The following is a 13,837-nucleotide window of genomic DNA, read 5'->3' as shown; positions in this document are numbered from 1 at the left end:
CGCGCAATTGTCATTCAAAATGTGAGAGCGCTGAAAACTGAAAACATCTCATCAGTGACAATGTTTATCAGCATCACTAAACAGAGGATGGTAGGGATTGGATGGTTGTGGCAGGCTGCAGGCATTAAGGCACAAGGAAGAAGATCCTGATATCTTTTTAACAGCTGGAGTGCCCCAAATATAATAAGACTTTCATACTAATCATTGTGGTAACACGCATGCATGGGTGTGTATTTATTTTTTCAAGCCAGATGGGTGACATCACAGCCTGTTTTTCAGTGGAGTGCAGTGGGAGTGGGGGGGGGATATTCTTTCAAGACTGAACGGTTCTTACACAATGACATGTGAATATTATTTAGCCCTGGAGTACTGTAGTGAATGACAGGCTGGGCTCATGGGAAAAAGGAGGAATAACACACGTGTTGTTGAGCTAGAAGAGGACTGAGAAGGAAGCCAGGAACAGTACTGGAGCTTGGAGAAACTTAGTAGAAATTGCAATTTTTCTTTTTTTGTATATGGGAGTAGCTGGGAAATCACCGCAAAATATTAGTTGGAGTTCTGTTTTATTGCAGCCCATTCCTTTTAAATGACACCGCAACACATGAAAAAATGTGCCTACAATATTTATATCAACGCAGCTTACCAGAATGCACAGATACAGTAGTTCACATGGTGCACTATTACCCAGGTCCATTTTGCTGTAGGGTATATGTGCGTCCAGATGTTATTTGCAACCGCAACACAACACATATATATATATATGAATTAATGTATGTTACGGTAATGTGCAGCAAACGGCATGATTTGATTTGGCATTCAGTGAGGAACAGAAGTATTTGAACACCCTGCGATTTTGCAAGTTCTCCCACTTAGAAATCATGGAGGGGTCTGAAATTCACTTTGTAGGTGCATTCCCACTCTGAGAGACAGAATTTTAAAAAAATCAGGAAATCACATTGTATGATTTTTAAAGAATTTATTTGTCTTGCACTGCTGAACATAAGTATTTGAACACCTAAGAAACAGCAAGAATTCTGGCTCTCAAAGACCTGTTACTGTGCCTTTAAAAAGTCCACCTCTACTCCACTCATTAATCTAACTTAGTAGCACCTGCCTGAGCTATTTAAAGACACCTCTCCACCCCACAGTCAGTCAGACGCCAACTACTACCATGGGCAAGACCAAAGAGCTGTCAAAAGACACCAGAGACAAAATTGTGGACCTCCACAAGGCTGGAAAGGGCTACAGGGCAATTGCCAAGCAGTTTCGTGAAAATAGATCAACTGTTGGAGCAATTGTTAGAAAATGGAAAAGGCTAAAGACGACTGTCAGTCTCCCTCGGACTGGGGCTCCATGCAAGATCTCACCTCGTGGGGTATCACTGATGATAAGAAAGGTGAGGAATCAGCCCAAAACTACAAGGGAGGAGCTGGTCAATGACATGAAGAGAGCTGGGACCACAGTTTCAAAGGTCACTGTCAGTAGAACACTACGCCGTCATGGTTTCAAATCATGCATTGCACGGAAGGTTCCCCTGCTCAAGTCATCACATGTCCAGGCCCGTCTGAAGTTTGCCAATGACCATCTGGATGATCCAGAGGAGGCATGGGAGAAAGTCATGTGGTCAGATGAGACCAAAGTAGAACTTTTTTGGTCTAAACTTCACTCGTCGTGTTTGGAGGAAAAAGAAGGATGAGTTGCATCCCAAGAACACCATCCCTACTGTGAAGCATGGGGGTGGTAACATCATGCTTTGGGGGTGCTTTTCTGCGAAGGGGACATGACGACTGCACTGTATTGAGGAGAAGATGAATGGGGCCATTTATTGTGAGATTTTGAGAAACAACCTCCTTCCCTCAGTCAGAGCATTGAAGATGGGTCATGGCTGGATCTTCCAACATGACAACGACCCGAAGCACACAGCCAGGATAACCAAGGAGTGGCTCTGTAAGAAGCATATCAAGGTTCTGGAGTGGCCTAGCCAGTCTCCAGACCTAAATCCAATAGAACATCTTTGGAGGGAGCTGAAACTCCGTGTTGCTCAGTGACAGCCCCGAAACCTGACAGATCTAGAGGAGATCTGTGTGGAGGAGTGGGCTAAAATCCCTGTTGCACTGTGTGCAAACCTGGTCAAGAACTACAGGAAACGTTTGACCTCTGTAATTGCAAACAAAGGCTTCTGTACCGAATATTAACACTGATTTTCTCAGGTGCTCAAATACTTATGTTCAGCAGTGGAAGACAAATAAATTCTTTAAAAATCATACAATGTGATTTCCTGAATTTTTTTTTAAATTCTGTCTCTCAGAGTGGGAATGCACCTACAATGTGAATTTCAGACCCCTCCATGATTTCTAAGTGGGAGAACTTGCAAAATCGCAGGGTGTTGAAATACTTCTGTTCCTCACTGTATAGCTGTCTTTATTTATTTCCAGACACTACTGTTTCAATGAATTTTAGATATCTTATAACTTATTTTTTTTTTAAGGAGCTAAAGATGAAGGCAAAGTCAACATCATTTATATAATAATGGTAGTATGCCCACTGGCAACGACGTGTATATTGGTGTACTTGGCTTTCTGTTCCAGCTTAGGCAGAAGGTAAGTAAAGAATGTAAGTCTGCCATAAGTGAGCACTGTACACATACATAGAAAACACACGTGTGCTTCTGACATCTCCAGAGGAAATCACAATAGCTTACTTTTTGTAAATTTGCTATTGCTATTCAATAAGAAGGAACTTCAACAAGTTTTTATTTTTTTAATTTAAAGTCAGCAGCCACAAATGCTGTAGCTGCTGACTTTTAAAACTAGGTATCTACTAGTCCACAGAGTCCAGCTCTGTCTTCTAGCAGCTGATTCCTCACACTGCTGAGGGTACCCTGCACCATCAACTTGGATTTGAGGGCAGGCTATGACTTCTTGATGAATCTCAGCCAGCATCCCAATGCACATGCACAAGATCAGGCAGAGCAAGGAGACTGGTCCTGCAGCCTCTTGGGATGTGTGATGTGTCCCAGGAGGCTGTGGGCAGGCAATGTCATCCCCTCCTAGACAAGAATTGAGAAAATGGGTGCAGGTACTGACAAAAGACAGTACTTCCTCTTCCCAAAATCCTGCAAATCAGTTACAGACTGGAGGAAGAGAGAGAATTAGTGGTACTTTCGCTTTTTCATTGAAGCTCCACTTTAGGATGGGTTTATAAAGAAATTAAAATAAAAGCATTCTACTTTTATTATTTTACTGATTGATGTGATCACAAAATTTTTATTTTCCCGTGTGGTGGGGCTGTGCCCACACTGAATCAGTTAACTGCTCATTTTTGCAGAGGGGAGATATAATCCCTCCAGGGCAGCACAGTGGCTAAATGGTTAGCACTTCCGCCTGGCAGTACTAGGGTCTTTGGTTTGAATCCCAGCCACGGCACTACCTGCCTGGAGTTTGCATGTTCTCCCTGTGTCTGCAAGGGTTTCCTCCGGGTACTCCGGTTTCCTCCCACACTCCACAGACATGCTGGTAGGTTAATTGGCTCCTGTCTAAATTGGCCCTAGTACATGAATGTGAGTTAGGGACCTTAGATTGTATGCCCCTTGAGGGTTAGGGACTGATGTGAATGTACAATATATATGTAAAGTGCTGTGTAAATTGACGGCGCTATATAAGTACCTGAAATAAATAAATAAGACTGGTTTTCCCTGGTGAATGGAATGTTCCTGATGTCATCACACCCAAAGACTGGCTCTGGACATGAGGATGGCAGTAACAGTCCACCACTAAACATGGGAAAGAGTTGTTTTCTGGAGGATTGAAGGATCGGGTAAGTATAGCTTTTCCTTGAACCCCTGGATAAAACGAGCAGTTAACCAATGCAGGGCGGGCACAGCCCCACTGCTTGGGAACATAAAAATTTTGTAATGATTAAGCGCGAATCTGTGTGAAACACGTCTGCTGTTCTTTGTCCTGCATGGAAGCAGCTGTGTCTGTATTGTGAAGATTTAAATAAATTTTGTTTTTTCCAACACTCCGTTGAAGTGCAGCCAACCCAGTGTGTTTATCAAAATAAAAAGTTCTTCTTTAACTAACTTTTATTCCATATTTTAATTCATTTTACTTTATCCACCTGAACTCATGGCTGCTGGAATTGCCCTAACCTTATTAACTCTACAATTAGACATAGGGAACCGTTACATTAAAATATGAAAGCTGTCACTGCTGTTTTATAGTCAGGAATTGACACTTGTAAGAATGTAAATTTCAACTATTAGTTGTATAGCGCCTACCCCCCTAGGAGCCACTGGACATTATGAGTTCTCTGTTCTGCCATGACTTTTTAAGCTGTTTAGGCCTCACTGACACACCTGATTATAGATAGAGGGCCTCTCACATCTGTATAACTTCAAGTGGAACTTCACTCTCTCAATCAACATTCACTATTTTGGATCCTTATGTTGCTATCGTTAGTAAATGGATAAGAAAGTACATCATATTTACCTGTTTTAAACTTTGTTTTTACATTTCTTAAGTTACTTCCTGGTTTCCATGCCTAGGCAAACTATGTCACACATCCCAGGAGTCTTCAGGAGGGAGGAGGAGTTTTCTCAGCTAAGCACACACCAGATGGATTCCAGGAAGTAAATGCTACATGAGTCACCTGCCCATACTCAAGATGGCCACAGCCTAGGGGGTGTTTTTCAAAGTGATTTCTCAGCAAAATAAAACAAACATGGATGGATGAGGGAGTTTGCTTTGAATATTAAAAATTAATTAAATAGTGTTTTTGGTTTGTGCTGCTTAGATGCTGTGAAGTTCCTCTTTAAAGGTTAATATGCAACAACTCTAACAGTGCACAGAAAATAGGTCACAAGCAACTTGGTGGAAAACAGAATAAGTGTATTAGGGCAAGCAGAGGTAGCACAAAGCACAAACCAATAAATGGGCAAATATCATGTTAGAATACATTAGGCTAGCTAATTTGAATACTAGCCTTAAATAAGGCAATTAGTTTAGAACATATTAACGCTAAACCAAACTAACATGGATTCCATGGCAATAGTAACAAACTGCATAAACAGTAAGGTATATAAAGGCAGTAATAACCACTTCAAATAAAGTGTCCTGGAGTGCACTCCGTAGAGATAACGGGCACTTAGTGTGAAATGTTAAGCTGGCCCATATGTGAGGCGGTGCACATGAAGTTGTCCCTTTAGTTGTCCCAAAGTGTGCAATGGATGGCTAATGGGCTGCTAAGTAAGGAGCAGCCTTTATTGCATTACCCGTGGCAGTGCTGAGATAAGCACAGGTGATTCTGCTCACAACTCCTAGTACACAAGAATCCAGAACACTTGGTGGTCTGCTGTCTCTGAAATCAGGTCCCAGTGGCTCAGTCTCTCAGCTCTGGTCCTCACAAGGCTCTGTCTCTCAGCTCAGGTGTAGGTTCTCACATGGCAAGAAGTCTCAAGACAGAGTGACTCTCTGTGGCTAAGTCCTCAGACGTTATGGGTGCTCACAAGGTCTCTAACAGGTGTAGCACCCTCCTAGGTTAGCTAGGGGGAGCTAGATCCTAATGGTTAGTCAGGAGATGGTTAGCAGCTCAGGTGAAATAGCCAGAGGAATAAGAGACTCTGCATGCCAGCCTTTCTGGAATTTCCCCCTGCTCTGAGGCTTTTGCAGGAGGGCTTTGGAGGTAGTGGGTGGATCTAAGGAGTGGCTAGCTGCACTCTTGAGGGACCTCAGCCAATCCCCAACAGAACACTTGGCAAGGGGCTGGGACTTCCTTAAAGTGTTGGAGCCTGCTCAGTAGCAGGAGTCGGGTGGAAGAAGAAGTAGGAAGATGTGAGGCTGGAGAAGGAAGACTAACAGGAGGCCTAGTGAGATGGGGCATGCCTGTGAGCCTGGAGCTGGAAAGGAGGAAAACTTGGGACTCACTGGCCCCCTGAGAGAGGACCACCTGTATGGCAGGGAAGGAGCAGCCCAGCTGATAGGACTGGTAGCAGCAGCCAGCCCGCACGCAAGTAGTACAGAGAGGATCTGAGTGCATACACCTGTACCCCCTGGGCAGATAGGGAACGAAGCCCTCTGGTGGGAAACCAGATTAGTCCTCTGCTAGTGACTATGCACCCTATTTAAAGGAACAAGAGCCAGATATCCCGCTCAGAAAGAAAGTCTCCAGATTGCTGGGTGAAGAGGAGTTTATCTAGGGTCTGGGATGGTACAACTGGGAGCTGCTGATTAGCACTCCAACAGAGAAAAGAAGCTGTGAATAGTTTAGTTCATCCTTTACCACCTTACCCTATCTAAGTTCTAATGCCCTCAATAAATACCAAAACCAAAGCTCAAGGACTGGTGTCTGTCTCTGGATGAAAGTTTGTTAGGAAAATGCTAAATGACTGGCAGTGCAGGAGGAACCCAACCCAAATTCATCAGCAATCCCTAAGGGCTCTCTCACCCCCGTACATAGGAACACAATTTCACCAGAATTGCTCAGGATAGGTTCTGTGCTCTCCACCTCCGTGTGGCAAGCAGTTCTGGGTATTAAAGTCTGCAGCTCCATTAGCCTCGATTGACTTGTATTGTGCAGCTCCCCTTTAAGAACTACAGTTTTCAGAATCCTTAGCATCTGCATAGTAAATCCTCCTTCCCTCTGATTGGCTCAGGTCCTCTAGTGGCAGGAGGGAGGGGGAACAGGAGTAAGGTAGGGAATTTCACACAGAGCCGCGCCGATGCTCACACAACAGGGAAGCTCAGGGTGAGAGCTGGCTGAACCCATACAGCCCATTCCATTTGCACAGCAACACATGAGATCACACAGCCGCCAGCAGCTACAGTTGTTATAATAATGCATCCTTATTTCTTGGGGATAGGTGTTTGTACTGTTAATCACTTGTAATCTCACCATGTCAGAGTAGAAATATGAGCTCAGTTACCTGCTGCATGGCCCCTTGGGGCTGTTTTGATTTTGTTTCATGGGTGATAACTGACACTGTGCCTGGACTGCTGGAGAAGGGCATCTCTGCCAATTAAAAATATAATAGCTTTCTACCATATAAGCCTAACTGCAGCTTTGTAGTATGATGTATTCTGAATGTTGGTTATTAGCTCAGGCAGGTGATAGAATCTTCAAAAAGTCCTAAAAGTACGATTACCTTTTGTACAAAGCACTCTTCCATACACTTTCAAGAACTTACCATTTGGTAAGCACTTCCTTCTGTTGCTATCAGAGAGGTAGCAGCCCAGGACCAGAACAGGGTCCACCCTTTCTAGACTTTAATCGCCCATTTACTTTACTGTAGATCCATTTTACTTCTACTGGTCCAGCACTATCACATACACACATCAGCCAGGCAGGAGATAAGACAGCCTTACAAACTGGCGCTCAGCCTGTCATTTCTCCTGTTACAGGGAGAGAGCATGGACATTAATTAAAAAAAAAAAAAGTAAAACAAATCTGTAAGGCTACACTATTAGCCTTTGGGGCTCTCATGCTGACCCTGGCTTTACTAACTAGTGAGTCCCTGACCTGAAACAAGTATGCAAGAGTTCGGACTTCAGATTTCACAGGCTGCATGCTTTTTCCAGGTTAACGCATCAGGTCGACAGCCCCAAAGCTTGTATATTTAAAGATAAGTGAATAATAGTAACTCACATACTGTATTTCTATCCTGACAGATTACCTTTATTTTTTGTTTCTGGTTTTGCTACAGTCTGATAAGTGTTTTTTTTCTAATTAAAGGTTAAAGATACCATTTTTAAAGGAGGTCCCTACAGCAGCCAACTTCTTTAAGCCTCTGTACATTGTACACAATGGCAATTTTCAGGTAAATACCATCTGTAAAATATGTTTTAAACTCATTAATATAAATATAGGAAGGGAATTTCTTGTTGGTGATGGATTCTTGTACATTTTCAATGTTATGTCCTCAGGGAATAACCACCACCTCTTTCTATGCTACACACACCTCAATGTTCCATTCCAACTTCTTCAACTGACCTTTTCAGTGTTTTTGCTTCTCCTGTGTGGTGAACATTCTTACCCAGGTAATTTTTTTCACCAATCTTCTACTCAGTTTCGTAAGGCTGGCCATAGATGGAAAGAAAATTGCTTGATTCCCCTATCAACAAGGTCAGTGCTGATGGGGGAATCCCTCCTGTGGAGCTATTGTGTTCTCCCAGTGGAGGGGTTGCTGGGAAATGAGAATTATTGTTAGTAAACAGAAAAGAAGAACCCACTCACATGTTCCCGTACACCCACATATTGGTAAGGAAGGAGGACTGCGGGAACATGTGAGTAGGTTCTTCTTTTCTGTTTACTAACAATAAAGAGTCTTGGCTAAAATACTACACTTAGAGGATTCCTTTTTTGGCTCACTGGGTTGGTGAGCAATTATTCTTCAGAAGCTTCCGGTCTGGGGTAATGGGAGTCCCCTAAGAGATCCACATCGTGAGGAGAGGTACTTGCCGTTAGGAAATAGGGATGCAGGGTGATCCTGAAAGGTGTTTGGCCCTTGGGGGTCACTTGGAGGAGGTGAGGAGACAATTTAGCCTTAGTAGGTGAAGAGTGTGGACACGCTCACGGAATACAAGCACTATTTGCACATTGCATGAATTTTATATCACTTGTGGATTATTTCATGGACATTTTGTTTGATTATTTGAGTGGTATTTGAAGTGTGGTCACTTTATTACACTTAAAGAACTGTTTAAATTATCCTCCTTTGTAGGGGGCTGTTATTATTTCTTTACTGTGTGGGCACTATTGTCAAGAGATTATTTTGAGTGGCACTATATATTTAAGATACATTTTATTCAATGATTTAACATATTTTAATATTATTTATATTATTTAATATTGACACATTTGTATGTGAGCATAGTTTTTGTACTGCAGTAGTATTGCTTCAAGCGCTGCACTATTTATCATTATTGCACACACTGTTTGGGTATCAGTTTAAGTGCTGGCAGCTTTCAGTAGGTAGACTTCCTTTCAGCGCAGGAGAACTCTTGTCTGTATTACAATAAATACATAGATATACAATGCTATTTTCTTTTTTAGGACTGGACTAAGTATCCAAATAAATGTGTCGAAAAGAAGCAAGAGACAAGATACCGTAGCTCTGTGGACTTGGTCTTTCAGGTTTCCACCACTTTATGCTTTCAGAAGGAGATCATTTCCCCTGTTAAAGTCGAAGCCCCTACTCTGACAAATGAAGTTCCTGTGACAGAGGAGTCATGTGAGGTCTCCTCAGGATCTAGTCTACTCCAAAACAAAGACATATCTTTGAGTGAGATTTATCCAGCTTTCTCTCCAGACATTTCCCTACTTAATGAGGAGGAAGAGCAAACTCTATCTGAGGTGGAATGCCCCACTGTCTATTTTTCATACAATGGGACTTACATTGTTAGTTCAGTAGAGGCAGTGGATTAGTTTAACATAAAACAATCTGCTTTGAGAAACACTATCTGTGAAGGCAAGATGGTGGTATTCATAGTGTATTTCATTCAGAAATGGTCATCAGATCTGCCTCAGCTGCCTTTCAAAAGCTGAGTGAAACTAGCCATGGAAAGCCATGGAAATGGACGTCGCTGAGTAACATCAATCTTCGGACGAAACACAAGAATATGTAATACAGTATATTCTGTACTCGCATGTTTAGTGAGTTGGTCTTTTTTTTTAATCAGCATTTTGGATGCACTGTTTTGGAGAGAATGGCCTGGCCCTGTGTGTTGTGAAACTTAGCATTAAATGCAAGATAGTTTGATCCAATAATGGACCCACCCACAACCAAAAAGGCTGTAATTATAAAATATAAATTCACCTGCTGGTAAACAATGGAATGTGTGAAAGACCCAATTAAAGCAGATCTAAAGTTTTCAATTCCTGCCTCTCCTTCAAGGTCCCACGCCAGCATATTCTACCTGGCTTTTTCTGTGTGCCAGGCTGTGGTGGGCTTTGTTGGCCGACGCACAAAGACATCACTCTTGTACATGCACAGGAGTTCATTCATCCTGACACACAGGATCTGATAATATCAGTGTACATCCCAAGAAAAACTTTGAGCAGGCAGGTATTTTAATACAGAAGAGGCAATGCAAAAAAAGAGTCTGCCTGCTCACAGTTTTTTAAATGGAGACTTTAGTTCCACATTAAATATTGCCCCGAGTAAGTACAGTGTAGCTACTGTAATCTAAAAAAGAGAAGGAAAAGACAAAAAATGAGAAGAGGAGTGTCCCACAAAGGACCAAAAGCATGTAACACTAAAGAAGACCTTTCCAAAAAGACAAGGTCCACTTATTGGATAGTGTCTCCTCCTCGTCTTAAAGGATAAGTTCACCTTTGGACAAAAAATAATAAATGCACATTTTTTTTGCAGGTAAAAGCATTGCATGAGCGATCAGCAGATCACTGATGCCATGCAGGTCTCCAGCAGACCTACAGTGAAGGAAATAAGTATTTGATCCCCTGCGGATTGTGAATGTTTCAAAAAACATATGAGAAGGGGCGCAGCGCTAAAATACAATATAGCTAATATACATGTATATATAGCAAACAGAATAAGTGATAAATGTGCCAAGAACTGTGCATAAAGGCAATATAGGTCCTGAAGTGATAGATGGTGACTCAAAAACGTGCGTCTTCCGGTGATCAAATTAATTGAATCATGCCCTCACCAGATGCATAATTCAAATATGCATATAGATGATATCCCGATATCCAAGCGGAGTTATCTCAAAACCGGATAAGGTCATCGTCTGGGTACATCAGTCCGTCCAGGTTTCTCCTTATGGATCGTGTGTTTCCACACTAAAACACCTCTCAGCTGTCACCTAGGTGGCTCTGCAAGTGATGGACTCAGCAGGGTCCCAAGAAAGAAAGCCAGGATGGTGTGATATCGTTTTAAATAAAAATTTAATGATCCAAAACAAAAACAAGGACTGCATATACAAAACTGACCATAAAGGTGTACAAAGATGGCCGCCGCTCCATGCGGTGGCGTGATGTCTAGGGTATGCTGCTCTTATCCACACATTTTTTTTGCAGGTAAAAGCATTGCATGAGCGATCAGCAGATCACTGATGCCATGCAGGTCTCCAGCAGACCTACAGTGAAGGAAATAAGTATTTGATCCCCTGCGGATTGTGAATGTTTGCCCACTCACAAAGAAATGATCAGTCTAATAATCGAATGGTAGGTGTATTGTAACACTGAGAGACAGAATAGCAACAAAAAATCTAAAAGAAATGCATGTCTAACAAATTATGCACTGATTTCCATGTTCATGAGGGAAACATGTATTTGATCCCCTTCACAAAACATGTACTTGGTGCAAAATCCCTTGTTGGCAATCACAGAGGTCAGACGTTTCCTGTAGTTGGCCACCAGGTTTGCACACATCTCAGGAGGGATTTTGGCCCACTCCTCTTGGCAGATCCTCTCCAAGTCATTAAGGTTTGGTGGCTGACGTTTGGCAACTCAAACTTTCAGCTCCCTCCACAGATTTTCAATCGGATTAAGGTGTGGAGACTGGCCAGGCCGTGTAAGCGGAGCCCTGCAGGGCTGCAGGTTTAATAAGTGACAGCTTGTACAGGAAACTTCTCCCTGTACTTATGTCATAGGGTGGGTCAGGCAGCAACTGCAACATTGGGAACGTTACATGTTCCACCCTAAAAAAAGGCTTTAGTTTAAAATAGAAATGAAAGGAAAAACATTTGTCTCTAGATATAAAAAAAAACTTTAAAAAACACTTTTTTCCCTATTCTATAAGTGCTCACATTCTCTCTGTTCTCAGCTGCATAGAGAGTTAGGCTGGCCATACACTATACAATTTTCTATTCAATTTCTGCCAAATTTCCTTTAGATTTGCGTTCAACTATGTAGTGCAAGGGCCTGTCTAATTGGTTACAATTGAAAGTGTTGTTTAGGTTTGACCTCATATATGGTTTTTGGTAAATCTAAAGCAAATTTCTATAGAAAATTATATAATGTATGGCCAGCCTAAGGGAAGGAGAAACAACAGAACACTGATCTTCCCAGTGAATGGCTGTGCAGGGGGGAGGGTGTCAGCTTAAATCTGATCATTGGAGGAGAGCAGGCTGAGTTCTCAGCATAGCTAGAGAACTGACCACCATGTGTTCTCCTGCTTAGTGTAGTCAGTGTTTAACAGGAAAGTAGAGGGACTGGCTGGAACACCAAGGATTTCACACATAGGAAGCAATACAAGTACATACAAGTACATGGTACAGCACACATGGTACAGCAGGCACATATCAGGAATATGAAATGTTGGGTTGACTTATAAATCCTGCCATTAAAGCTATTTAAAAAAATGGTGGAAAAAAAGAAAATATACTTACCCACGGCACCTTGGGGAGTATGATGACAATAATCCTACAAAGATCCTGGGAATGGTGAGGATCGCAATTCTTATGGAAGATGCAAATAATCAGACCTTGTCTTCTAGCACAAGGTAGGCTTAAACATCCATCAAGTAAACTAAAGATCATATAGCATTTGTTTGGAGGTTAAAGTGGTTTTAAACACAAAAGCAAACATTTTCTGTATTGCAACTTACAACTTCTTAGATGTGATGGCTACCGTAATTCTATTTTTTAGGCTTTATTTTTAATCTGTATGCATCTGGTGATCTGGCCAGTAAACCTGCTGTTTTTGAAAAGAACGAGCTCTCCGTCAGAATGTATCAGTTACAGAGATGAGACAAACCATTTAACACTAGCAGGGGTGCTTATAATGGTCAGCTTTTGATTATTTATGTAAAACCTTTATAAGCATTTACAACAGTTTTTTTCTTTTGTATAAAGTATTAGCTGAAGTTTGGTTTTAATCTGTTAGTGTATCCAAATCTGCTAGTACATCTAAAAATCCCCTCCCCCAGACTGAAAATTCTGCTGTCTAAATGTGTTCCCATTACTCATTCATCCAGAGTGTTACAGGATACAGGAGGTGTGTTACTCGCCATATCACCAGGTGAAAACAGAGGAAAAAAAGCCTTAGCCCTGGTTGATATTGGATCCGACTTTGAAATTGTGCGACTTCACTTGAAGTTGCACAATTGCAAAATTAGATGGCAGCACAACTTCACAGATATCTGTGCAACTTCACACACTGATAAATATGCAAGTCGCACCTGAAATCAGCAAAAGTAGTGCAGGAACTACTTTTCAAATCGGTGCAAATCCAACAAAGTCAGAGTTACACCGATTAGCATTGCCGATCATTGGATGCGATTTGTCATGCGATTTGAATGGTCAAATCGCATGACAATTTGCATCAGCGTGAACCAGGGCTAAGAAATGAAAGCTGATGCAGTCACCACATTTAATGATTGGTTAGCTTTAATATATTACATTTTTGGTTTTGGATTTAATATCGCCTTCAGATTTGTTGATAGTTGTCAATAGGGCTTGCAATCATGTTTTCATTATGCATAACATTTGTAACTTTAGCTACTATTGTCTGAAGGATACAAATAATCCTCTCCCATAGATTTGCTGGAGCGCAAAAATATGGCATTACTGTTTAAGAGATTTGGGATGTCTTGGATATTGTTAGCAAATCATTGATAACTTAACAAATATTTCTGAAATTTTCATTAAAGCGGAACTCCAGGAATTAACTTTATTGCCATACATTGGTCCAGCTTGGCATGCAGTAATTATCCATATCTTGTATTGGGACATGCTGAAAACCACTATAGCAGCCTGGGCTAACTGTGCAATAATGAAAATGAATGAAAGACTCCTGCTCTTTGACTTTGTTCAGGAACTTCCTGTGATAAAGACTGCACACTATTGCTCTCTCTATTTGTGCAGGGTGACTGGTCTTG

At 41.7% G+C, this 13,837-nt stretch overlaps 1 protein-coding gene across 1 annotated transcript in view; it reads left to right on the top strand.

Annotated features, from left to right (window-relative positions):
* Positions 1 to 9,642, top strand: part of LOC149473032 (interleukin-9 receptor-like) — a 44,640-nt gene extending 34,998 nt beyond the window's left edge. The window contains exons 6-8 of the mRNA XM_089684225.1: positions 2,489 to 2,600; positions 7,729 to 7,813; positions 9,049 to 9,642. Of these exons, the coding sequence (XP_089540351.1) occupies positions 2,489 to 2,600; positions 7,729 to 7,813; positions 9,049 to 9,420 (569 nt within the window). The 3' untranslated portion in view covers positions 9,421 to 9,642. The remainder of the gene's footprint in view (positions 1 to 2,488; positions 2,601 to 7,728; positions 7,814 to 9,048) is intronic.
* The last annotated feature ends 4,195 nt before the right edge of the window (positions 9,643 to 13,837 follow it).

Source organism: Staurois parvus, unplaced genomic scaffold, assembly GCF_062004578.1.
Source record: "Staurois parvus isolate SC_StPar_1 unplaced genomic scaffold, SC_StPar_1.0 ptg000018l, whole genome shotgun sequence".
NCBI lineage: Eukaryota > Metazoa > Chordata > Amphibia > Anura > Ranidae > Staurois > Staurois parvus.
Note: the sequence above shows the minus strand (reverse complement) of the source record. Positions and strands in the feature narration are given on the sequence as shown.